The following is a 27,285-nucleotide window of genomic DNA, read 5'->3' as shown; positions in this document are numbered from 1 at the left end:
AAACCCCTTGTTTCTAAAACAGGACTGGAGTTCCGAGCGTGCTTTCATTTCCTGGTTGGGCTCTGCAAACCTTGCCCCGATTACACGTTTTCATTAATAATGTATGCTTTGTCTGACCAGAGGGGCATCCGGCAAGAGCTTGCCATAGGACGTGTGTCCACACGCAGTATGTGACAGCCGCTTACAGCCCTTACAATCTGTAAATACAAGGGTGCTCTACAACCGCAGGTAGCAGCGAATTGATCAGCGTCAGCCTGGTGTTTATTATTTTAGCAGCAGGCACACACAGACGACAGGAGAAATCTGCTGGGGATCCCTTCCCTCCTCCCAAATCTGAACTCTTGCTGCCGAAAAGGCGAAGATGTTTTCCCAGGCCCTACACGTGTGCCTATATTTAATAACAGACCTCATGGTAGGAGATAAGGAGAGTCATGCAAGAACCTCAACAAGAACTGGCCTCACTGCCACAATCCGCGGGTGGGAGTCCAGTAATCTGTAACCTACACCTTTGGAAATATCACTTCGCCCTCGTTTTTAAGGACAGTAGCCAGGGGCTAGATGGTTTAAATCATCATAAAACTATCGCGTGGCCGAGCAGGGGACGTTGTGATTAACACATTGCACAGCCGTACGAGAGACCCCAGATAGTCCCAGGCCAAGTAAAGTAAGAGTGGAATCCTGCTCATCCCGCGGGAAGGAGGCAGGGCTACACCTACACCATTCTGCAGCTGTCCTCTGTTGAAGGAGCAAGAGGCATTATTGGTGGGCTCTCAAGGAAAATACATCCAGTCTGCCACCCAGAGGAGGAAGGGGCTTGTATCTTCATGGAAGCTGTGATGAAGTGGGACTGTTCTTAATGTTTCTGCTGAATATTGTGGGGGGGTGGGGGGGCTCAGTTTCTGGACGATACTCTGTCTCCTGGCAACTAATGGCCCTGGCCCTTCCTCCCTGCAGGGGGATGCTAAAGGTGTGGGAGAACAAAGAGGTCAGGTGACCTCCTGGCCCAGGAAAGGAACTCAGCAGAAAAGGAGGGGCTGGAGGGGGTTTCACTTTTGGGCTGGCTGGAAAGAGGCAGGGAACCTCAAGTCTGAGGTCTAAGATCCTTGCCCCCCAGAGGGACCTGGCTGAGGGGTCCTTGTTGTACCTACAAGCCCTGCTTGGGACTGTGTTCCTGTCCGCTAATAAAGCTTATGTTTCACTGGCTGGCTGAGAGTCATGGATGAATTGCAGAAAGGGGGGTGGGGAGGGTGCAGGGCCCTGACTCCCTCACACTCCCTGACAGAAGCCCACTGTGGATAAAAAGTAATAATAACGCTATCTAACTGTGTTAAGATAATTGATCACATACAGAGTCCTATCCCTGTGAGACATCACTGCATGGAGGAAATACTAGGAAGAGATCTTGAAAATTACTGCGGGTCTCTAGCCTTCTTTTGGTCGGGGAAGTGAGAGGGGAGGTTCTAGGTAAGCAGCCCCGATTCCGGCTGGACAGTTGGGGTTCCTTGCGCCCCCTTCAATCGGACTTCGGGGGTGGGAGGAGTAGTAGAGAATGCTGGTCACTAATTTCCTCCAGGATGTGGGCTAAGTGTAGGTGCCCAGGGTAATCTGTTTAGATCTGAAATCACTAGACCGCCTGGCACCACCGACCATACAGGACTACCCCGTGAACTCCGATAGGCCTGATGAGAATTACCAGCCACTAGCTTGATTCGTTCCTCGCAGAGATCCCAAATGGTACCTGGTCTATACTCCGCCTCACTGTGGACAACCGGGCCTCTGCCAGACGGCACTCTCTGTCAGATCTAGAGCCAGCTTCATGCGCAGCTGAGGCTGCTGTGCTAGGGGGAGATACTGAAGCATTGTGAGCTGCAATCTCTCTCGCTCTCTCTTCCAAAAATCGAACTTTAAAGGTTTCTTTGCTTTCCTGTTACCTAGCCAAGCCGGAAATATGGATGAAAGCAAAGCGATGGAAGTTAAATTCAGACCGGATGCACCAGGTGCTGATGCATAGGCGTGGATGCATCTGCCTACCCCTACTGCTACCTCACCCAGATCGTGCATTTGCGTTTCCTTTTGGATCTTAACCACACCTAAGTTCAGTGACAGCAACAGTAAACAGAAGTGATTGTTTTCACTTCCGTGCTTAGCTAGCAGATTGCCCCCTTTCCTTGCTGAGCCTCACAAGAGTAACTTGCGTCTTTCTGGTGAGCCTATTACTATTGGTCTTACTTGAGCGCCTCTAATCGTACCCTTGCAAATCGAGTGAAAGCCTCAGCTAGTGAAGAATGCAGCGACCCATCTACTTCGTGGCGATTGCTGTGGAAAATATCACACCTGTGCTTCACAGGCTACTCATTTACCTCCAAGTGCCAATCAAGGTCCTGGCGATGTTGATCTTGGAGACCAATTCTCCTCCCATGTTTCATCTCCACAACTGAGTTCGGTGGGACCCTGTGGCTGACAGTCTCCAGTTTGAATTATGAAGGCTGGCCGCACCATGAGGTGGAGAGCCCTTGCCTCGGAATTAGCTGCCCCCCCACCGGTCCAACCCTGCATACTTTTTGGTGAGCGTCAGAGCACAAGGCGCAGTTCATCTCTACTTACTCAGGCTTCCGGGTGCCAGAGGGTGATGAGCCGCAGCTAGAATTGGCATACGGTTTTTTTTAAGTGATGTTTTAAAAATATGTATACATGCTCCCAGCTAGTACAATAGATACACTTGTAGAAGATGTTTCCCTCAATGAATATAATTTAATAAACACAATAAGGCGAGGTGAACCTGATAACTATATCTGGTGGCTATTTCTGATATGCAAATCAGCAGTGAAATGGTTAATAGTGTACATAATAAGACTTGGTATTTATCTATTGCCTTACCTCTTCCAGGGTCTAACATCCCACGTCCCTTCGGGCTGTTACTGCAGGCTGGCTCCGTACTCAAGACTACCCTGTATCCGGAGGACTATCACTGATAACGGAGTGTCCTATTGCTCTTAAGCTGCTTTAAAGCCACAAATGATTCTTACGTCCACAATCATTAACAACTGCACCCTTTGCAATTAAAAAAATCCCCCTAACATGACATTTTAGCTTGTCTACGCCAAATCCCGCAGATCTCCCAGCATCTGTGGATTGCTGTGCTCAAATACGCCTCTTTTGCGCCTGTTCAACACTTTGTTACATTGTTTATCTACAATTTTATGCAAAGGCTGCAAATAAATGGCGTTTCCTTCGGAAGACGCTGCAAATTGCCAGCCCCTTATGGGATGGTGTGTTTCTGGAATCCTAGGAAGCTAGCGGTCCTACAGTCCTCAGGCAACTTTCTCATTCAAGTGAACATGAGACAAGATTAAGACAGACTTGTATTCTGCAGGTACAGCCACTGAAGCAGCTCTATTTCGTTAACCGAGCTTCGAAATGCAGATGTTTACTGCAGCGAGCCTTTGTGCTTGCGGGGCAATAGTGGTGAAATACCCTGACTTTACACAGTGTGCGTTTGAATGAGAAATATAACGGTGATTTCCACTCTGCAGGCTTCTTCAAGGAAGTGAAATCGAAGTCCCCTTTTTACCGTCCCTTGCTAACAAACATGCACGTGTGTCTCCCTCGTCCCCTTTGAGCTGAAACGAAACCCTGACCCAAGTACGTTGGCTGTTTCTTGCCTGCAAAAGCATTTCCCAGCCCACAAAAATCCCCTCCTTGTATTTAGCCGTTCGCCTGTCAACAGAGTGGCAGAGGCCACGTTACTGTCATTAACCTTTTCATCACCTTTGCTCCCAACAAATTCCTTATCACAGTTCACGTGGATTCCCTTGGAATAAGGGCAGGTGCGATCTCTTATCCACGGGGTTTTCAACGCTCTATTAAGCACAGGCCCAGTGGCGTTGAGATGGGTGAGGCCCAAGTCAGAGTACCGGACACAATGTGGTTGAAACAGTGTCATTTAGAAAGAGAGATTTAATTGTCAGTATTTTTTTCTTGTGACATTTTAGGCTGGAAGATTAGACTGACTTCTGTTTTGATTGCTTCTGCCTCTCTCTCTACGGGCACAGGGAAACATGTCCATTTATGCATGTGGACGTATATATAGAAAGATACACAAAGATAAATAAAATATTAGATTATACAACGATTTGGTTTCTCTTCTCTTTAATTGTAGCTTTTTGTTTACTGATTACGACTTTTTTTATATTTAAAACTCGTTTTCTGCCAACGCGTGGGTGGATATTTATTCACACTAATTATTGCACTGATTTGCAAGGTTTCCTGCTTTTGATATGAAAAATCTCACCCAGGACACGTATTTCGGATTTAATCACTGAAATGTTGATGACAACAAGAAATGCATATTTTGAGATAAAGGGCTGATTTTTAGTGTCAAAATCCTACTCTGTCTCAGCTGTGTAAATCCACAGTAATTCTATTTACTTCAGTGAAGTTACGCTGGATTTATAGCGGATTTTTCCCTTTAAGGGAAAATAAAAAACAATAATTGTTTCTACATAAAGTGTAAATCATTTCTTTAAAAAGCGGGGGGGGGCATTTTAAGAATGATCAGTTTCAGTTTCTTTGGGTTTAAAACACGTGTACTATTTCTTAAACATCAAGTTTTATCACAGACAAGAGAAGGAAATTTTAGTGTTTTAATATTCTATAGCTGGATGTAAAAAATAAAAATAAATGCCAAAACGTCAGAATAATTTCATATAGATTATCCTCGATATTTTTTACCTTTAGTACACACAATCACCACTTTCCTTTCATTTTACATTTTCCTGCAGCACTATATGGATTAAAAATTACTCAATAAAAACCACATTTAATTATAATCAAAAGAAAGCTTCAACATAACCCTTTTCCTTCGCAACAACTACAAAAAACCCTAGAAACCCAAACATCCTTCAGATCTCTACCCAAAAGCTGAGGTCAGATCCTCCTTTGGTGTAAATGATCATCACTCCTTTGAAGTCAATGGCGCTCTGACAATTTACACCAGTTGAGACGGCCTAAATCAGCGTTAGTAAGCAAAGGTGGCTGCAGGAAGAGAAGATCCTGCGCCTTCATGCGTGCGAAAGCTGCAGCAGTGAAAAGAAAATCGGAAACAAATGTTAAAAAGTGTGTTGAGAGGAACGATGGGTTATCGGGAACTTTAAAGGGGCAGAAAGGGGCCCCGAACTTGCAACCCCAATGTCCCATTTATTTTCATGAGTTTCGCCTGAGAAAATACTTTAGGTCTAAGGAATTACGTTCCATTTCCCTCCCCCCCGCAACATAATCGAAATAAAACATCCCCCACCTCCTCGTTTCAAAATCGCAACCCCACCAGATCCTGCTGGAGTTTCTGAACGTTTTCCTTGTCAGGAGCAATATTTGAACATTGACCACGAAAAATCTACAAACTAGATTTCGCGAAAACTGATATTTACAAGGAAGAACAAAACTCCCTAACTCCACTTGCCAAGGCAAACAACTCCCTGGGCTTAGGAAAGATATCTCAGCGCTGGGGTGGGCGGTGGATTTCCAGGTCTCTCCTCCCACCGAGGAAATCGCTGCTAGAGAATTCCAGCTTTTCACTGCCATGCAGAGGGAAAGGAGAGGTTGGCCTCCCCTGAATAATTTAAAGAAGGAAGATGAATCTCTGAGTATGTAGATCTATGTATATTCCGTGGGTGGGGCATATTCCATAGATGGATGCACATAAACCCAATCCTTAGACGCTTAATTTTGGAGCCTTTGTGGAGTATAATAACCACCAAGGAAAAAAGGTTCATTGGCAAAGTAGCTTTAGGGATTCAGGGGGAGGAGAAAGCATTGGGAAATGGCCCAAGTCACGCACACCTCCAGAAACAAATATATTAGGTTGCGTTTAGGTCTGCTTGCAAAATCGGTTTCACTACTTCGGTTCTTTTGAACGATTCTTTTTTGTGCGAATCATACGAAAGTCCCTCCAATCAGCCCAGAAAGGAAAGTAGTGTAACAAAGGAGGGCAGGGAAACGTGATGAATTTTTGGCAAATATCGCCCATTGTCATGTGCCCGTGTCCAAGTGTCTCTCCACCATGAAAAGGACTTCACTGCACGAAACAATAAAACGCAGCTCTCTTGAATTCGGTCCCGGACACTACTAGGAATTTGGACGGAATTATTGGACGTAAAGACGCTTAATTTACGCGTGATACTCTAAAAAGCCATGAGCCTTAGCTGGAAAGTACAGAGTCATCGGCACACACACAACTCACGCAGCCACAAATTCTCCCCCCAGTGTTTTTCCCTGGTGTACAATTCCAGAGGAAATAAAACACTAGGAGGATCATGCTGCCACAGCATTTTGTAGTCTTTATAGATTTGTTTCAGGAACTTTTAGGAGATCAGTTCAAAGGAGGGAGGCTGCCCCAAGTGGCTATTTCATTTTTATATGGATTTCGTAGTTTAATTAAGAACTGGAAGTTTGGAAGGCGATTCTCCGCCTACCCGATCCAGTTTTGCAGCTTTAAGCGTCGTGTGAAGTAGGACCCCTGGCTATGCACAGCGTGCTAGGGTTATTAGGTAAGCACTGCGCACAGGAATGAGAGAGTGGAAAATACATACACTTGGAATAACGATTTTGCCATTCCGTGGTTTGAAATTATAAAACAGGCTGCCGACGACTTGCTCCATACAATCCCCACAAGAGCCAGCACCAACAAATATGGCCTCGACGTCCGAGGGATTCACTATTGCTAGCAATGACAAAAAAAAGTTAAAAATAATAAAACAAAAATAAAAGAAAGCTAATCTGCCCACCCACACACATTCCTCCAGAGCAGATTGTGGATTGTTAATTAATCCAGTGCACAAAACCCTTACTCCTCAAGTCCTTTCTAAAGCAAAGTGCACGCTCTGGATAAAGTGCACTTTAAATTGTACTCGTCCAATCAAATACTTCGGAATTTATCTTTTTAGCCTATAATTATAGCGAATATTCTGACTTCACTGCATCCAAAATGTAATTTAACTAGACATAAAATATTCAACCTCTCTCTCAGACGGAAAAGAGACCTAGTATTGTTCTGAATATATTTGATCAAATATATGTCAATACCTCTAACATCAATGGTCCGCAGATTCACCCAAAATGTATTAATCTAAACTGTCTTCCGCTAGGGAAATGAAACAATAAGTACTGCCAGTGGAGGGGAGGAGAGGAGATACTTTCTAAACGAAAAATATCTGTGCGTATTTAGAATTCTACGCAAAACATAGAAAGTACACAATGGACATAACTATGTGTTAAACTAAAGTTTATAAATTAAAAAAGTACAGCGGATAGCTTACAAACATTCACAATTCATTTAAAGTAAATAATCTAGTTGAGTGCACAGTGCCATTAAAAGAGGAAAAAGTCACGAATTACCTTGCAAGAAAAAGACTTGTTATATAACTGAAATAGATCACAAACCCACATGATAGGTTTGCTGACGAATTTCAAGAAGGAAAAAGAAGAGGCACTGAATGGTACTGATTTTCTCCATTACGTCCATTTTTTAAAAGCCTGACTAGAAATATTCACATTGAATATAAAAATAACAACAACAACTTTAGTACAACTGGAAAGTGCTAAAAACTCGTTACTTCTCCGCCCCCAACCCCCACCAAGGAAAGCTACGAGGGAGAAAAGAGGTCTGGGCTTTTTGATGCAGGGCTCACCCTTTTGTGACACATCTGTCCTTTGCCATGGACCATGAAGAACAGGAATAACATGGGCAACAAAGAGCACGGGGGATTTGAAAGAGGTTCCTTACATTCAGCACCATAAAAGGCACACACGGTTTGCAATAATTTGGAAGACCAAGGACTCCAACAAATAGAGAAAAATAATCTTCCTTTCAGTCCATGGGGGAGTCCTTGATCTCCTGCTCTGATCTGGGTTTCTTTTTCCTTTCTCTCACACCAGATTCGGGTCTGTATCAATCCGGAGCAACAACATTAGCAGAACAAAAACAAACAAGCAAGTTTACACGGAATAGAGTGACAACATGGATACCATGAACTAGTCGTGCCGAATTACAAAAGTTCTCGGCTTGGGGTTGGGGGGGGGGGAGTTTGCAAAAGTTACAACTTGGACAGGAGGAGGAGGGGAAATTACCCAAATAACAATAATAAAAATAATCAAATAAAATAATAATAATAATAATAAATACTGTCCGGTGCATACAGTCCTGCAGCTGGAGCTCGGGGCTGCTTTGGGTCTGAGAGGGCTGGGGCTGGTCAGTGTCATTGAGTCCCCGCGGCTGCGGTGCAGGTGGACAGGGCCCACCCGGGCAGGCAGTAGTAGGGGTAGTAGTAGGAAGGCTGCAGGGAAAGCAGCGAGGGCGGCCTCAGCATCTCCCCTGGGTGATACTGTCTCTGATCGTCCCGCACCAGCACTTTCACCGCCACTTTCTTGGCGGCCGGGGCCGAGGCCAGCAGGTCCGCGGCCATCTGGCGCCGCTTGGTCTTGTAGCGGCGGTTCTGGAACCAGATCTTCACCTGGGTCTCGGTGAGCTTGAGCGAGGCGGCCAGGTCGGCTCGCTCCGGGCCCGAGAGGTAGCGCTGGTGGTTGAAGCGCCGCTCCAGCTCGAAGACCTGCGCGTGGGAAAAGGCCGCCCGCGAGCGCTTCTTCCGCGGCTTGGGGGCCGCCTGCTCCTCCTCCCCGGCCAGCAGCTTCTCGCACTTGCTGCCGCCGTCCTCCTCCTCCGGCGGGCTGCGATCTGCGGGGGAGAACAACGGCCGCGAGATCAGAGACAGGCCAGGCTGCGCCGGAGCAGGTCACGGACCCAAACCCAGGGACAATGGGGCTAGGGGAGATCGTCATCCCCCCGCAATGCGGCCTCCTAGGCACAGCTCAGAGGGCAGGCCTAGGCCCGCAGCAGGCCTGGTTCACGGGGAAGGTCACACAAATCCAGCCAGGCACAGCTCAGGGGTAAGGCTGCACCGCACCCCCAAACCCAGCCAGGCACAGCTCAGGGGTAAGGCCGCACTGCACCCCCAAAACCCAGCCAGGCACAGCTCAGGGGCAAGACCGCACTGCACCCCCAAAACCCAGCCAGGCACAGCTCAGAGGTAGGCCGCACTGCACACCCCCCACCAGGCACAGCTCAGGGGCAAGGCCGCACTGCACCCCCAAAACCCAGCCAGGTACAGATCAGGGGCAAGGCCGCACTGCATCCCCTCCTTATGCAGGCACAGTTCAAGACTTTTGACTGCTTGCTTTACAGGTCTCATTTCATCCCCGCAAGGGGGGTGGCAGGAGACGCAGACAAGAACAGGATCACGCTGCGTTCCCCAGCCCAGGGATGTCTTCGGGGACTACAACTCGCTCCAGCCGGGCGCAGCTCAGGGGAGCTGTTACACTGCACCCCCCAGCCGGGGAACATGTTAGGATATGTCCCTGTCCCACTCAGACAGCCCTCGGGGGTCACGGGCTGGCCCAGCTCCTCCCACCATCACTGAGGCAGAGCTCCGGGGGCTCCTAGGACATTTCAGACACTCGGCTTTACACACGTCTCATTCATAAGGAAGGAGCGATTGCAGGGAAGTTAGTGATCGGTAACTAGGGATTATTAGTGGGATGGCTTTTATCTTTTGGGAGCACATCAGAGAGCGCAGCAAACGCTCTGAATCGCTGGGCAAGAGACGTGACTGCTTGTGCTGAGCTTGCTTTCCTCTGTGGTTTTGCATTTCTCTCCTTTCATTGCACTGTTCTGCCTGCGTCATCTGGACTTGTCTGGCACCCAGGGGCGAGGGGATGGCTCCCTCCTTTGCCATCATTATTCTTTGTTGTCAATTGCCTCGCCTATCCCTTTTAAAAATAAATAAATCCCCGGTGGAAAAGGCGCCTCTGAACCAAGGCTTGTGGGAGTAAAAAGGCAGCTAGAAAATATTTCACTTCTCACAAGCCGCAGGGAGGCCGCCTGCCGCCAGCAGCGAGTGTGACCCCAAATGCAAGGGCCGGGGGGTTCTATTTCCTTTAGCGCAAAGTAAAATTGTGAGCCCCACATCGTTGCTGTTAGCCCAGACCATAAGGACCCAAGGCTTAGGCAGGGGAATACACCTCACCAAGAGCCCGCGAGATGTGTTCACTGCTCTTCTGCCCCCACACTAGTTCTTTTCTTAGCAAAGTTATGGTCTTGGTAAACTTCTCACCATACCCAGTCAGGTGAATCTTTGTAACAACTTGTTGTCTGAAGAGCACTTCCAGAACACAGAGCTGGTGGCCGGTTATTGTGACTGATCTATTTAGCTGTGCCATTCACACACAGGGTCTGTACCTCTCTACCGCGAGCTTTCTATGAGTCCTTCTGCCCCCCATCTCTATTCTGATTCTCCTTCCTTGTGAGATGCCCCAGCTACAACCACTAGCCAGCGCCCACCCCGGGAGAGCTCCCGAGAGACCGATTCTCCTTCGCCCTTAGGGACGGGAGGCATAAGGCACAAGAGAGCCCGGCAGCGATCGCACACCATGCCACACCAGGGCAGGGCACGCTGAGCTCGGCCACCATCAGGAGCTGGGGGCTGGAGGGCTCTGGACCAGGCATCGCCAGTGTCCGGGGCACTTGGGCACACAGGGAAACGGGTGTCCAAACTCTCAGAGGGCTGATCGCAAATCCCAGGGGACCGGGAGTCCCAGCTCTCTAAGGCACATGGAGCTCAGCTGCTGGCACTGGGGAGGGGGGGTGGCACCAGGGCTCCCCCCACCCAGGGCCATCCTCGGCCCATGCCCTCTCCACCGACTCTCCCCCCACAAGCGTACCTGAAACGCTGGCCGACATCTCGCTGTCACTGAGGCCCTGGGGCTCTTCCTCCTGATCCCCAGGCTGAGCCTCCCGCGCAGGCCGCCCCCGACCAGGGGCCTCTCTGGAGCGAGCGGTGCTGCCGGGCGGCCCCTGCTGCACCCCGGCGCCCTCCTCCTCCGAGCGCCTCTCGCCCTCGTGGTCATCGCTGAGCGCCGAGTCCGAATCCCAGCCCGCCGGGGCTCCCATCGTCCTCCCCGCAGCCGCCGGCGCAGCCCGGGCGCAGGCCGGGGACTGCAGCAAAGTCTCGCCCGCCTCCGCCTTCTCGCCGAACAGCCTCCAGCAGCAAGCGGGCGCGGTGGGGGTGGTTGGCGGCGGCCGCCCCGCCAAGTGCTGGGCGCGCTCCTCCTTCTTGTTGAGGATGGCCTGAATGGAGAAAGGCGTCAAGGCGCTACCGCTGCGGACAGCCATCGGCCCCGGGGCCGCTGCGGGGAGAGCGGGCACAGAGACACCCAAGCGAGAGTTGCCGCCGAAGCGCCCCGGTGCACCAGCGCCTGCCCTGGCACCGGCGCCAGATCCAGTCTCCGCCCAGATCCTGCTCCTTCAGCTGGGAGACTTCATCGCCGCCCCCGGCTGCAGCCCCTGCTCCCCGGCTCGGAGAGGGCTAGCGGCGGTGGGGAGCTGGGGAGGCTTTAATACGCCGTTCCCATGCAGCCCTCCCATAAGAGCCTGGGTGGCTGCCTGGCCTGGGGGCTGCTTCTGAGCCTCCCTCGCTCCCTGTCCCCTGCAGCAGCGGGGTCCCTCGCGGCGCTGGACTTTTTCCTGCCTCTAGCTGTTCCTTTGCTCTTTCCTTCTCCTTTTTCTCCCAGCCCCGGTGTCATGCCTCACCTATGAGTGACAGCCCCGACCCCGAGCTTTCCCATTGGGCAGCGCTCCACGCAGGGTGGGAGTTGATTGGCGCGCCACAGCTGGAAGCTGTTGATCTTCGGTCAGGACTGGGCGAGTAGAAGGGAGTCGGACGTGGGCTAGTTAACCCCTTCCTCCCTGGGGTGGGGGGCTGCATGTCCATGTCACGGACGCCCTTCAAGCCTGGAGCGATCTATCCGCCACGAATAGATCTTCTGTACCCTAACCCAAGGGGTTCACAGAAATGTATTAGCCCTTTAACTTTTCATTCTAAACGCGTGCTGGTTCAAAGGATCGCCACGAGTTTCCATTTATAATGTACAAGATCCTCTCACTTTCTATATTATGGTTTAACCCACCCCAAACAAATGCTTCCGTTCCTTGTGAAAAACCATGTACTTAATCCGAATCATTAGCTCTCAGAATTTCGGGGTGCTTTCCCCTCCTTCTCTCTGTTGGTTAAGTTGGGAAATCGATGTAGTGACCCACTTTTAAAATATGGTTTAATTAAAGTTGAAACAGTCAATGGAAACATAAACAGTGTTCCAAATTAGGAAACTTTTTGAAATACGGCTCTCTAGGAAGAGTCTTTAACATTATTTATTTCATAGTCTGTTAGGGACTGTAAAACTGCGCCTGAATTAAAGCTGCGTATGCTATTTACCTTTATATTGTGGAGAAAAACGTTCAGACTTTGGGTTGCTTGCTTTATAGGGACCATTCAAAATTTCTTCAACAATTTTCTAAAACGGGGTGTTATTTTTTCTATTATTGTAGTTATCTACAATTTGATGCTTTTGTGTCAATGATTATTTTAATCTAATGGGACTTTTAAAGTCATTTTTTTGTTACTGCGATAAAAAACGTTCTTACTTCTAAATCGCTATATGACGGAAAGAAAATAAATCGAAATAACAGGAACATTTTGGAAACTATGGACTCAACACGTATCTTATAAATGTTACTTATTTAAACATATACAACAAATGTGTCTCAAGTATCATGTTTTATTTTCCCCATTTAAAATATTGTCACTCTAATAAAATATCGAAAAATCCCGACTGGAGTATTAATAAGGCAAATGGAAAATATAATCTCAGTGCTCCAGTTCTGAGTTTTGGGTTTGATGATGAGGGCCAATACAATGAAAAATATAATCTAAAGATTCTTCGTTACGGAACTGGCGGTTTTTATCGTGTAATAAATACACACGATTTTACTGCCTGGAACAGAACCTCGCCTCTTTTATAAACCTATCGAAACCTCCAGCGTTTTTTATTTTGTTGCCTGCAGCAGCGTCGTTTTACACTCGACCAAGAAACCGATTGATTGTGAACGATTCTCGTTCAAAATATTTCCTAAAACTTCAGTATTTCCGCCAAAAAATACCTGCTTTGCCCTGCGCAGTGAAGAAACCAAAAAGCCTCTTTGATATGACGAATGAGGGTCTGATTAAAGCTTGGGAACAAATAAAGCCACTTTAAATATGATCTGGGCTCCCTCTTCTCGTGTTCCCATGACCTCCTGGGTAGTTATCAGTTCTGGCACGTCGTGTCTAGGTTCATAGGTTCGGGCAATAGACATGCGAAGGAAACTGGGGGTGGGGGAGATGGAGAGGGTAACAGACATATGGGACATATATGAGGGAGTATGTGTGAAATATGCAGCCCACGACCCTGACTATCAGTAACTATGCACGGAGCTTCTGGGTGCTGTGCCGTGTGTTTATAGTAGCCACGCCGGGAGCTGTACGGGTACCAGGACCGATTAACAGCGGCTGGGAGTGTGGGGTATGCGCGTGGCTGTAGGAGAGAGACACACACACGCTGGGAGTTTTGAGGCACAGCCTGAGTAACAGATGCAGGCACTTGGCATAGGTGACCCGGGTGGGGGTGACAGAAACACGCAAAGCGCTTTCGAGGCGCAGAGCGGCGCGATGGGGGCAGGGTCCCCGCGTGCCCAGGCGCGTGCGGGGAGCCCGCGTGGGGACTGGGAGCGGAGCGAGGCAGGACTGCGGCGCTCCCAGGCCAGGCTCCGGGCGCCGCTAGAGCCGCCGCTCGGATTTACACATAAGCTGCTGGACGCCCCCCGGGGGCTAGCTCGCTAGGGCTGGGCTGCTTCTTTGCTAGGCTGCCCCCACGGAGTCCCGGATGCGCTTGCGGTGCCCTCTCCCAGCCTCGGGCGAGAAGGCCGGGCAGCGAGCGCCGGAGAACAGGGGTAAGCAAGCCGGAGTGTACGCGGAGCCTGAGGCCGGGCCAGGCTGGTTGCTCCAGGCGCGGCGGCTGCTCGCAGCTGCCTGGGACCTACTGGGTGGTCCGCGCTCCTCGCTGGGCTGAGCAGCAGGCGCAGCTCCGCAACCATCAGGCAGCAGGACGCCCAGCGCCGCGGAGCCGCTCAGTTTGTTTGCTCTGCCATCCACAGACTGATAATTTATGACCTGTACGCGCAGTTGCCACCGGGGCTCAAACTCCAGCCTGCCGGCTTCAGCTCTGCCCGAACTCAGCTCCGAGCATTCAGAGGGTGAGAGTCTGTATTGGGGTGTCTCCCAGGCAGCCCTGCGTATCCCTGCCCTGCACCAGACATCCCACTGGAGCAAAGTTAGGGAGACGCACAGTCAATCCGGCTGGTGAGGGAAGGAGAGAGAGGATCGCTTGTCCGCAACACACATTCACTGCAGCTGACTGGAAAGTCTGTGCCAGAAATCGCTTTTATTCTGACTTGCAAAAAGTTCATTTTTTCCCCACTAATTTGTCATGATTCGTTACAAATAATCTCTTCTAATTATCATCAGCCAGGAGCCTTCTAATCAGATGCAATGCTCACTTATTAGTTTGCTAAAATCGTTTTTTAAAAAGTCATTTTTTTCAATGGTCCAGTGAAATGCCTCTGTATACCGAGAAATAACGTTTTTTCTTCCTGGAGCCATCCATTCTGCACTGAAACAGTCTTGCAGATCTAACCATATTTACTGCTTTCCTTTACACATCGTCGTATTGTTTTGCAGAGATAAATTGCTTCACACAGTAAACTTGAAGTCACTATTTACAACCGTACGTTCGAATTATTCACCAAAAGACCCAGGACACTTACAAATAATTACTCCCTGATAATATCTGAGAGAGAAAGAGGAAAATATATAAATCTCCTCTGCAGAAGAAAGTTAAGCAATAAAGAAAGATTTACAATGTTGTTTAATTGATAGGTCAGAGTGTAACATACGAATGTCCCGGAAGTGGCAATTTCCACATCTCCCTCAATCCATCAGTAAGTGTTTTATAGGACTCGATTTCGCCTTAAAAATAGAAAACAAGTATTTTGTCTGAGTTGCCATTTTATATAGCTGACATGCAGATAGCAAATCTTTGTGTATATTATATATCTGTTTTAAAAGTGTGATGCTTTAGATCTACCTGTTAGTTCTTCACAGGAAATTATTTTGCATCTATCTAGTTGGGCTTAATTTATACAGCTCCATCTCTTTATCTCCTGTATCAGAAACTTTGACATATTAATTTCAGCGAATAGATCATCTATTTTTCCTTGCAGTTTTTGTTCTCTGTCTTTTCAGATCATGTCAAGAAATATGAGGAAAAATAGCGGTCGGATAGTAGATCTTAAATATTATGAACCGTAAAAACACTCAGTTGTAAACAGCTCTACAACTACAAATAGACAGGCTGCGCCACCTAGAGGCAGTTCTGCATCAGTACTCACTCTCATGGCTGTCTTGCTGCTCTGTTAAGTAACTCGGCTGAAAACAATCTTGATCCTGATTATTGATTAAACAGAGAAGTAGTTCATGAACACAGCAGTAATCTAGCATTCGGCAACACAGTCTATGCTCTGAAGGACATGCCTGTTAGTTGGTGCAGTGCTGATATATTTTTAATGTAAGTGTTTAAACCAAGTTTTGGACAATTTAGATATTGAATCAGTAGAAAGTGATGTGAGCGAGTAAGGATGACCAGTGTGAGTAAAGGTAACAGGATAGGGCCCAAAATGGCCCAAATTTGAGTTATATCAGAGGCCTGGGAGAAACCAGATATTTTTCCTTTAAACTGCCTACGGAGTAGTTAGAAGTGTCCTTATTTCAGATGAATTACTCCTTTCTTAAGCTGTGAGTCTTTCCTCTAGGACTGAAGAGAAAGTAGGCTCAGACTCAGAATGATGGCCCACAAGTTCCTCTCAATATTGTGGTATGTCGAAGAGACAAAATGGTATGAATTGGAGAAGGTCAAAGTGCATACTTCCTGAAATGTGACATGAGTAAGGCATAAAACTATCTGGTCAACCTTCATCACTTAAGCATTCCCTAACTTCGATGGGGATAAAGTGAGCAGGATTTATCCAACATGCCTGGATTTGGGGAGCACTAACTAGCCCTCAGTTAAAGAGGGTCACATGAAAGAACCCATAGTGGAATGGGGAAAATAATGATACTCATAATTATTACACAGTATGGGAAGCAGTCTGGAATCCACTGAGTAGCTAAAAGTCTTTACCCACTGATCAGAAACCTGTGCATGGGTTCATGTCCAGGCCCCTAGCCCATTCTGAGCTGCAGCCTTAAATGTCTTTTACTAAATACTTGCACAGGGCCTACTTCTTTTAGCCTGGGGTCCTTCATATTAATACAGTTGTGTAAATGCTTTAAAAATGTAAACAAATTTTTTTTCTTCTTTTTAAACAAATAATCCCCTGAGGTGTTGGAAACCCAAATGGAAATGACCTGCTTGTTTTCACTGTCCAAGGTAAGTGAAATGCAAAGGAAATACATACATACATACATACACACACAAATAAAGAGATTGCATAAATGGAGGAAAAGCAAATTAGATGTTTAACATTCTCCTATTTAAAAATGGTAAGGTGCTATGAGTCTCATAGATAATGTTTCACAATGGAGCTACATCATCCTTTACATGGGAGTAAACTGCATAAGGACAGAAAACCTTGTAAGTTTCCCTGACATTGTTCCCTTAGGGAGGTAGGGTTTGGCCACCTGGGGAACCAGCTGGGGATTTGTTCCTCCCACATCCAGTGGTTCTCCCAAGACCCATGCAGATCTCAGGAATTCCAGAGGCTAGAAACATCCTCAGTGAACGCTTGTGCTTCTACACTGGCTTCCTATCCCTTATAGCCCTTTCCTAGTCCATATAGAAGCACAGTTGCAACTGAGATGTGCTGCCAAGTGCTCTTCCTCCATCCGTGGTGGTTCCAAAGCATGGAGAGGGACAGTTCCTAAGTAATTCTGCCCAGGGATCATTAATTTAAGGTGAGATTTCCCCTGAAGAGCAGCTGTCTCCCAAACCGTACTCTCAGTTTACCTCCTTCTGATTGTACATGCATGGATCCCAACAGAGCCTCGTGGAAGGTCTTTCATGGGGTGTGGGGAAGACAGGGCCACTTCTGACTCTGAGTGGAGGGAATGATCTAGTACAGTGGTTCTCATCAAGGGGTGAACAAACCCCTAGGGGTACGCAGAGGTCCTCCAGGAGGTACATTAACTCATCTAGAGATTTGCCTAGTTTTACAACAGGCTACGTAAAAAGCACCAGAGAAGTCAATAGAAACTAAAATTTCATACAGACAATGACTTGTTTATACTGCTCTATATACTATATCCTGAAATGTAAGTACAATATTTATATTCCAATTGATTTATTTTTACAATTAATGGTAAAAATGAAAATGTAAGCGATTTTTCAGTAATGGCGTGCTATGACACTTATATTTTTATGTCTGATTTTGTAGGCAAGTGTTTTTAAGTGAGGTGAAACTTGGGGGTACACAGGACAAATCAGACTCCTGAAAGGGGTACAGGAGCCTGGAAAGGTTGAGAACCGCTGACCTATTAGTACATTACTTTTATCATGACTGTGCTCCTTTAAAGTTCTGCAATATATGCAATGTAAAGGGTTCTGGACAGAACACCAATTTCACAAGAAACCATCAGGTCAGCCTCTTCTAAATAGGATAGGATTACATTTGATGATAAATCATGTTTCCAGGTGAATCATTCCAGATGAAATGCATGGTGATTGTAGTATGTATATTGTTTAAGTAAGTTACAACAAAGATTTCTTACTTATTTATTAGTGGGTCTTCTTGCATGATTAACGGTTGCAGTACCAACATGCTCAAATTGCTTTTACAAAAGCAAGAACCTTATGCTCCTGCCATTGTTGTCAGTGGTATGTTTTATTTACTTTAGTGGCTGCAGGAAAGGCTCCTTAATATTAATAGAAAGATTATCATGATTTTTAGAATTGCATTTGAACTAAGCAAGTATTTTCCTCTTAATATTAAACTTTAAACACACATTTAATATTAAAAATTAGAAATTTTAAATTTATCAACCCCTGAGATATACTTACCAAATTAGCGTTGGTAGGTTTTAATCCAGATTGTAATCTGCTTCTTTTAGCTTTTTCCCCATATAAGGAAAATGAGATGTTCCTTTAAGACTGGGAGACACAAATGCAAACATTCCTATAGAGGTTTATAACTAAACTGAAAGTAATGTCTGAATCTTGCTGGTTGTTGCAGGGTGACGCTATTTGGCCCCGTTTAAATGCTCATAGCCACTGCTCCTGGAAACAAACTAAAACTCCTATTGTAACCTCATTTTTGGAGTAAAAAGTGGAATCCTGGCATGCAAAATACTGAAAAAACAACAATGTCAGCACTTTGCAAATGGCTTCACAGTTAATCTCCCTTAACGTACCCCTCCCCCTGCCCACGAAAAGGAGACAAAGAAAATACTTAGTTAAAATTATCTGAATAACTCCTAGGAAAAAATTAGAGATGCACATTTACTTCCACCACTTATACAGTGTCACCGAAAGGCAAAATGGGATATTGACTCACTAAGGGCCCAATTCTCCTTTACATGTTCAGGCAAAACTCTCATTCTAGTCAGCCTTTTCCCTCACTTATTGCCCCTAGTGCTGGAATGAATTGATGTATCTTCTTTATCTTCTGATATATTTGTCTGTTACACTCTGTACATCTTTCAGAAGTTTGGCTAGAATTGTTAATAATAATGACATAGCATGCTAATCCAAAGATCTGGGAGCATCTTGTAAATAGTAATTAAGCTTTATAACCCTTTTATGAAATACATATATTACAATACTTTGCTTCTGGACTTAACTTTCCATGTGTAGTCTCGATGCTTTAAAGGAGGGTTAGCATAATTATTCCCATTTTAACAGTAGAGCAACTGAAGCACTGAGATTAAAGTCCAACATCATATATCAAGTATGTGACAGAGTCAAGAATAGAATGGCTTCCAGAATCTACTGTACCTATTGGGAAACACCCCCTCTTATATGATTTATTAAGACATTCAAATTTTAATGTATCCCCACTCATTAAAGGAAAGTCATTTGTCCTATGCAAGGTTCTTATGCTATCAAATGTTCTTGTTGTCTGATGCTACAATCTTTAATTAGGCAAAACTCACACTGAAGTCAGTCGTCTTTCCTCTTTGTTTCTATTGCTACAATCAATTAATGCCTCACCTTCATCTTATATTTGTCTTCTATATTCTGAAGGAGAATTCATCTTTCTCCTCTGACAAATAGTTATGTAATTAAAGCCAGTGGGAGTTTTCCCCATGGCATAATCACTTACAAGTAAAATAAGGTAAAGACCAGTTAAGTAAAACAAGTAAAATAATACTGGACTTGCCTACTTCACAAGGTGTTATGAAGTTTAATTAATGGGATTTCATATTTTTGTATGAAAGATGTTAAGTACTATGGTCAGTTTTGTAATCACCTCAGATTCAGTTTTGCATCATTTTTAATATTCAAATTCAGTAATAAATACATAGACAATAACAACAGAAGAATCCAAAATCCACCAGTGGCTACCCCTTGTAAGCGCATTCTGATCGCAAGAAATTATCCAAAAGATCCAGGATCTGGTTACAGTGTGTGACACATTCTTCACCTCTGGGTTTTTCTTTGTTGTGTAGACATACTTTGAAATCTTACTAACAAGGCTCTAGCCTGTTATCGTTTGATCCCCAAAACCTTAAGGATGTCTTGACAAGGGAACAAGACTAACTCAGGGAAAATAGGGTTTTAAAAACCCAGCTCCTAGACCGGAGGAGATAGCAAACAGGAGCAGCAAACAGGGGAGTTTTGCAAGGCAGTTTAAAAAGGGAGTATGAGAGGCAGATACACATAACAAACATACTCTTTAAAAAAAAACGTAGGCCAATAACACCCCTTCCCCCCAAAACAAGCAAACGGACACAAAAAGAACCCTTCAAGAGTAAAAATAATGCAGGCAGTAGTCCAGCCGCAGAGTAGGGGTTAGCCAGTTTATTGCACTGACTGCAGCACTTACATCACCTGCCCACCAGGCAGGTAATTGTATGTGTGCATTCGATGTGAACAACTCATGGCCCTCAGAGAGAGAGACTGTATGGGCTCTTGACACCAAAGTTGCTGAACTGGCAGAGCTAAGGGAGACAGAGATACACAGAGGAGACTTTCAGGGACACAATAGAGCAATTCCACCTCCAGTCTGACAGCCTTTATGTTGTTGAGAAGGGTGAAAGTCTCTGGGAAGGAGAAGATCAAGCTGGAGTAAAGGTAAACAATCCTGTAGTTGGGACCCTCTCCTTCCAGGTGATGTCATGGTATCCTCTCACACTGAGAATACTGCTCCTGGGGCATGAATCCTAGTTTCTAGGAAGAGCCAAATAATAGTAATGGGGGATTTAATTATTAGAAATCTAGGTAGTTGGGTTTTTTAAGACTGTGAGAACTGCCTGGTGCAAATGTTGTGGATCATTACAAGACATCTAGACAGATGTACGTGCGGTACTGGGGAGGAGCCAGTGGTTGTGGCACACGTAGGTACCAATGACATAGGAAAGGATAGAAGAGAAGTTCTGGAGGCCAAATTTAGTCTGCTAGGAAAGAGATTAAAGTCCAAGACCTCCATGGTAGCATTTTCTGAAATGCTCCCAGTTCTGCGTGCAGGGCCAGAAAGACAGGCAGAACTGCAGGGTCTCAATGCATGGATCAACCGATGGTGTAGGAAGGAGGGTTTTAGGTTGATTAGGAGCTGGGGAAACTTTTGGGAAAAGAGGAGTCTATAGAGGAAGGCTGGACTCCACTTAAATTAAAATGGAACCAGATTGCTGGCATGTAAAATTTAAAAAGATTGTAGAAGCATTTTAAGACTAAGGGCTGGGGAAAAGCTGACAAGTGCAGAAGCACATATGGATCAGACAGAGACAACCCTTGGAGACTGTCATAAAGTATATTTCCCAAATCTGAACCTTAGCGTCCAAAATTTGGATACCTGCATGAAACCTCTAAGCTTAATTACCAGCTTAGATCTGATAGCCTGCCACCACCCAAAAATATAGTGTATTTGGGGCACATCTGAACCTCCCAACCTTCCCTGGGGACCCCAAGAACCAAGCCCTGGATTCTTAAAACACAGGAAAATAACATTCCCCTCCCCCCGGACTTTCCAAAAGTGAGAGAGACGTAATCCTGACACAGAGAGAATTAGCCTCTCTCAATATCCCCCTGTCCTCCTCCCCACCCGTCCGGTGTTTATACCACATCTCCTGGATAAAACGAAGGGAAACAAGTGAAAGATCATCAGGTTCTCTAAAAGAAATCTTTTAATAAAAGAAAGGAAAAAGTAAACGATTATCTCTGTAACTCAAGATGTAAATATTACAGGGTCCTATAGTTTACAGACAAAGGAAGAACCCTTCCTCCAGTACCAATACAAATCAAAATATTCTCAGCAACTACACATATAAAAGTTAACCAGGCCAGATCCACATGTGCAAATAGAGTAAACACAAACCAATTAAAAAGGCGCTAAATCGCCTGTTCTACTTACTATTTGAACAGAACTTTAGAGAGCCTGTAGTAAATGTTCTGGTCCTCTCATACCCCCGAGAAAAGACCCAGCGTACACACAGAACAAAGGAACCCACACCAAAAACTTCCCTCCACACAGGTTGAAATAAATCTTGTCTCCGATTGGTCCTCTGGTCAGGTGTTTAGTTCCCTGTTTGTTAACCCTTTACAGGTGAAAGAGACATTAACCCTTAGCTATCTGTTTATGACAGAGACGTATTCATTAAAAGGGGAACTCTATATCCTAGCAAAGAGTATAGGAAAGAAGTTACTAAAGTACAGATAGAAGCTAATGAAGAACAGTCAAATGTAAAATAGTCCCATTTAAATATACACATAAAGGTAAGCAAGTGAATATTGGCAAAATGTAAAAGTGCTTATATATAAATGCTAGAAATCTAAATACTATGATGGGTAAACTGGAGTGCCTGCTATTAAATGTGGATATTGATATAATTGGCATTGTAGAAACTTGGTAAAATGAGGTTAATCAATGGGGGACAGTAATTCCAGGGTGGTGGAGTGGCATTATGTGAAAGAAAGCATAGAGTGAAATAAAACAAAAATCTTAAATGAATCAAATTGTGTCAGAATATACCCAAGAATAGAAATTACAGGCTTGAACAATAAGAGTATAGCCGTAGGAATGTACTACCAACCACCTGACCAGGATGGTGACAGTGATTGTGAAATGCTCTGGGAAACTAGAGAGGCGACAAAGGCAGAAAACACAGAGATGGGAGATTTCAACTATTCTTATATTGACTGGATACATATCACCTCAAGACAGGATGCAGAGATGACATTTCTAGACATCATAAATGACTGCTTCTTAGAGCAACTTGCCCTGGAACCCACAAGGGGAGAGGCACTTCTTGATTTAGTCCTAAGTGGAGCATAGGATCTGGTCCAAGATAGAAGGTGAATATAGCTGAACTCAGTAACAGCAACCGTAATGTAATTCAGTTTAACATTCCGTAGAGTGAAACATGCCAAAGAAACCCACCACAGTAGCATTAACTTCAAAAAGGGGAACTACACAAAAATGAGGAGGGTAGTTAAATGGAAATGAAAAGGAACAGTAACAAGGGTGAAACGCCTGCAAAATGCATGGATATAATTTAAAAACACTATAATAAAGGCTTAGACTAAATGTATACCCAAAATACCGGGGAAAAAAACAAACAAACAAACAGTAAGAGGGCCAAAAATGCCACCCTGCCTAAAGAATACAGTGAAAGAGGTGGTAAGAGGCATCCTTCAAAAAATTGGAAGTTAAATCCTAGCTAGGAAAATAAAAAGTATAAACTTTGGCAAGTCAATTATAAAAGTATAATAAGGCAGGCCAAAATAAATAAATAAATGAAAAAAAATGAAAGAGCAGCTAGCTAAGGACACAAGCTAACAGCATATTTTAAAAAAGTACATCAGAAGCAGGAAGCCTGCTAAAGAGTCAGTGGTACCACTAAATGAATGAGGTGCTACAGGAGCACTCAAGGAAGACAAGGCTGTTGCGGAAAAGCTAAATGAACTATTTACATTTGTCAAGGCTGAATCCCCACTCTGGCACTTTGACTGCAGAAGGTGTGGGCCTGCAAGGATTCTAAAAATTAATACTGGCCACCCCAGGCTGGTATTAAACTCCCAAGGTTACAGTTTTTCTCTGAGCTTGGATGGATAGATGCTGCCACCACCCACGTGCAACCCCCCCCACCCCCTTTTTAGAGAACCCAGAAAGGCACACTTGAGAATTTCTTCCTGTGGGGTCCCTTCAAGCCCTTTCAATCCCCTTCCAGGGAGAAGCTGAGAGAGAAAAACAAAGGAAATCAGCTGTTGCCATCAGCTAATTAAACATATGCACAAAACCCAATCCTGTTCTTAAAAAAAGGTAAATGTTATTAAAAACAAAAAGAGAAAATACATCTGGAACATAGGTTTCAGAGTGGTAGCCGTGTTAGTCTGTATCAGCAAAAACAACAAGGAGTCCTTGTGGCACCTTAGCGATGAACAAATTTATTTGGGCATAAGCTTTCGTGGGCTAAAACACACTTCATCAGATTCATGGAGTGAAAAGTATAGTAAGCAGAATATATATTATAGCACATGAAAAATATGCGCTATAATATAGATTCCGCTTACTGTATTTTTCACTCCATGCATCTGATGAATTGGGTTTTAGCCCACAAAAGCTTATGCCCAAATAAATTTGTTCATCTGGAATTTAGGCTTTTTGCTAGATCTTACTTTTTGTATTTTTTTTTAAAGCATCAAGATAGCTCTCTTGACATTCAGCTTAAAGGTTACAAGCAAAACAAAAGCATCTGGGGTTAGCACAGAGGAGTCAACAAGCCAATAAGAAATAACCCTAATCGTGTCTTGCTAGACATTCCCTGATTTACTTACATATCTGGGGTTTCAGATAAGTAGGTTTGAGGTGTGATTTGATGCTTTTTCATACCTTGTTTTAAAGCCTTTTACAGCATAGCTCCAACCCTGTTCTGCTCTGTCCCCTGTCTCCAGAGAACAACAACGAACAGAAAAAGGGATTTTTTTTCACTCAATTTTAAAAATTTCTAGCCCTCCCATTGGCTCTTTCTTTTGGTCAGGTGCCAACTCCCTTTCTTTTACCTGTGCGATTTTTTAAATCCTTTACAGGTGAAGCAAGTAGAGAATAGTTTCTAACAGGGATTTTGTAACTAACTGGCTGGCTGGGTGTCCATAAAAGGGAGCTACCCCACCTCCCTTCATCTATCACAATTGTCATTGATCTTCAGTGCAGAGAATCTGAGGGAGATTCCCACACCTAAGCCATTCCTTTTAGGTGACAAATCTGAGGAATTGTCCCAGATCGAAGTATCAGTAAGAGGGCAGAAGTGTGCTTTGGAAAAAAATAGATACATTAAACTAGATAGTATTCATCCAAGAGTTCTTAAGGAATTCAAATGCGAAACTGAAAACTACTAGAAGCTGGGAGTGGGTGACAGGGGATGGATGACTTGATAATAACCTGTTCTGTTCATTCCCTCTGGGGCACCTGGCATGGCCACTGTTGGAAGACAAGAAAGTGGGCTAGATGGACCTTTGGTCTGACCCCAGTATGGCTGTTCTTATGTTACTAACTGAGGTATGTAACCCCTTGCTTAAATCAACCTGTACCAGAGACTGGAGGATACCGAATGTGACGTCAACTTTAAAAAATGGTTTCAGAGGTAATCCTGGCATTTTCAGGCTAGTAAGACTAACTTCAGTACCAGGCAAGTTGATTGAAACTGTAGTAAAGAATAAAATTATCAGATACATGGATGAACATGATATATTGGGGAAAGAGTCAGCATAGCTTTTGTAAAGGGAAATTGTACCTCACCAATCTATTGGAATTATCAGAGGGTGTCAACAAGCATGTGGACAAGGATGATCCAGTGGATATAGTGTACTTGGACATTCAGAAAGCTTTTGATAAGGTCTCCCACCAAAGGCTCTTAAGTAAAGTGGGAAGCTTCTCTCATGGATGAGTAACAGTAATGCCCATTGGTCTAGAGGACAGCCTAAAGCAGTAGTCAAGTGTGCCTGGGTGGTTGGGTTGCTGACAAGTCAATCTGTCTCAATGTTCTTGCAGGGGTCAGTAGCTGGAAGATCCAATCCAAAGGGCTGGGTCAGTGGGTTGGGGAGGGCGAAGTCAGACATGGCAGCAGGGTAATAAGACAGGGTCAGGGGAGGCAGTGTGGTATCAATGTAGGGTCAGGCAAGGTGGTCTAGGCAGCAGCCAATGGTTTGTTGCTCATAATTTCCTCTTTCAGTTGGGGCCCTTTTTATAGTCTAGGTACCCAATGCCATGATGCCTGTCCACCCAGCCAGGGGGCTGGAGTGTAGCTGCTGTTGGCTCTGTAGACCTTTAGCGTTAGGGCAGCAGTGTACAACTGTGGCACAGCATCTAAGGATGCTGCCAGTGGGCCTGGGTTCAGTAATGGGGTCTTTACAGCAACTGGTGAAAAGACAGGAAACAAAGGGCCAAAATAAATGGTCAGTTTTCCCAAAGGACAGAGGTAAATAGTAGGATTCCCCAAGCCTCTGTCCTGGGACCTGTTCTGTTCAACATATTCATAAATGATCTGAACAATGAGGTGGCAATATTTAAAGATAGTTAATTCCAAAATTGACTGTGAAGAGTTACAAATGGATCTCACAAAATGGGGTGACTAAACAACACAATGGCTAATGAAATTCAGCTTTGATAAGTACAAAGTAATGCACCTTGGAAAATATAATCCTAATTGTACATATAAAATGATAGGACCTAAATTAGCTAAAGCAAGAGATCTCAGAGTCATCATGGATATTTCTCTGAAAACATCCACTCAATGTACAGTAGCAGTCAAAAAAGCTTACAGAATAGTAGGAACCATTAGGAAAAAGATAAGACAGAACATATAATGCCACTATATAAATCGAAGGTCTACCCATGCCTTGAATACAGCATGCAGTTCTGGTCACCTCATCTCAAAAAAGATATTAGAATTGAAAACATGCAGAGAAGGGCAACAAAAATAATGAGGGGTGTGGAACAACTTCCATAGAAGGAGAGATTAAAAAAATTGGGACTGTTCATCTTAGAAAAGAGACAACTAAGAGGGGGAACATGGTAGAGGTCTATAAAATCATGACTGGTGCGGAGAAAGTGAACAGGGAAGTGTTATTTTTTACACAACACAAGAACCAGGGGTCATCTGATGAAATTACTAGGCAGTAGGTTTAAACCAAACATAAGGAAGTAGTTTTTCCACACAATGCACAGTCAACCTATGGAACTCATTGTTAAGGGATGTTAAGTCCAAAAGATAACTGGGTTCAGAACAGAATTCGACAAGTTTATGGAGGATAGGTTCATCAATGGCCATTAGTTAAGATGATCATAAATGCAACCCCCAAGCTCTGGGTCTCCCTAAACCTCTAATTGCCAGAAGCTGGGACTGGACAACAGGGGATGGATCACTTGAAATTGCCCTGTTCTGTTCATTTTCTGTGAAGCATCTGGCACTGGCCGCTGTCTAGGACAGGATACTGGGCTAGCTGGACCATTGGTCCATTCCAGCATGACCATTCTTGTGTAATGTTCTTATGCATGTATTCCTAAAACGGTGAGTTCCCTGGATAGACGTGTTTGCTACCAATGTGAACATGAAATGTCGTGTTCTGTTCCCAATGAGGAGTTAATGCAGAGTATAGGCAAACAAATTCTCAAAGAAGAAAGTGAGGCTACTTACCTCATAGTAACTGGAGGCCTGCAAAATGCCTTTGTCCACTTGGCTCCCAGACCAGCCTTCCTTCCCCGCCTATATGGAGTTCTTCTCTGGATTTTCTGTACTAGTGAAGGAATTGAGTGGTGATTAGGGTTGCTCAGTGCTTTGTACTCTTGCTGTAGGGGATACAAGGAGGTGCAGGGCACAGATGCAGTCCCACTGGACATTTGTGGTTAAAGAATCCAGGCTTGTGCACATGAGAAACACACACACATACAGTTGGATCAGTTTGAACAAAGGAACCTTCATAAACTCATCCTGTGACGTAAGTAACACCAGTCTCTTTTCAAATAATGGTGTTCCTTCACTTCACCATAAGAACAAGCATTAAAGAATACTGCTTAAAGCATCCAGCCTGTAGCTTTCCATTTAATTGCTCTAGATTGGAATGTAAATTTTCTCACTTGACTATTTGCCTGGGAAGATT

At 45.0% G+C, this 27,285-nt stretch overlaps 1 protein-coding gene across 1 annotated transcript; it reads right to left on the bottom strand.

Annotated features, from left to right (window-relative positions):
• Window positions 1-8,252: 8,252 nt before the first annotated feature.
• NKX3-2 (NK3 homeobox 2) lies at window positions 8,253-11,221 on the bottom strand. Its single transcript, XM_032776202.1, has 2 exons — window positions 10,771-11,221; window positions 8,253-8,728 (listed from the first exon to the last, which is right to left on the bottom strand). Exons 1-2 carry the CDS (start codon window positions 11,219-11,221, stop codon window positions 8,253-8,255), a joined length of 927 nt encoding a protein of 308 aa, XP_032632093.1.
• Window positions 11,222-27,285: the final 16,064 nt, after the last annotated feature.

Source organism: Chelonoidis abingdonii, chromosome 5 (assembly GCF_003597395.2).
Source record: "Chelonoidis abingdonii isolate Lonesome George chromosome 5, CheloAbing_2.0, whole genome shotgun sequence".
In the NCBI taxonomy this organism is placed as follows: Eukaryota; Metazoa; Chordata; order Testudines; family Testudinidae; genus Chelonoidis; species Chelonoidis abingdonii.
The sequence above is the reverse complement of the archived record's forward strand: the minus strand, read 5'-3'. Positions and strand labels throughout refer to the sequence as shown.

Bases quoted from the DNA above. Each gene is read 5' to 3' on its own strand.
- NKX3-2 (XM_032776202.1), bottom strand. From the start codon at position 11,221: ATGGCTGTCCGCAGCGGTAGCGCCTTGACGCCTTTCTCCATTCAGGCC. The intron at 8,729-10,770 runs GTACGCTTGTGG...TCTCCCCCGCAG, and splicing joins GATGTCGGCCAGCGTTTCAG to ATCGCAGCCCGCCGGAGGAG.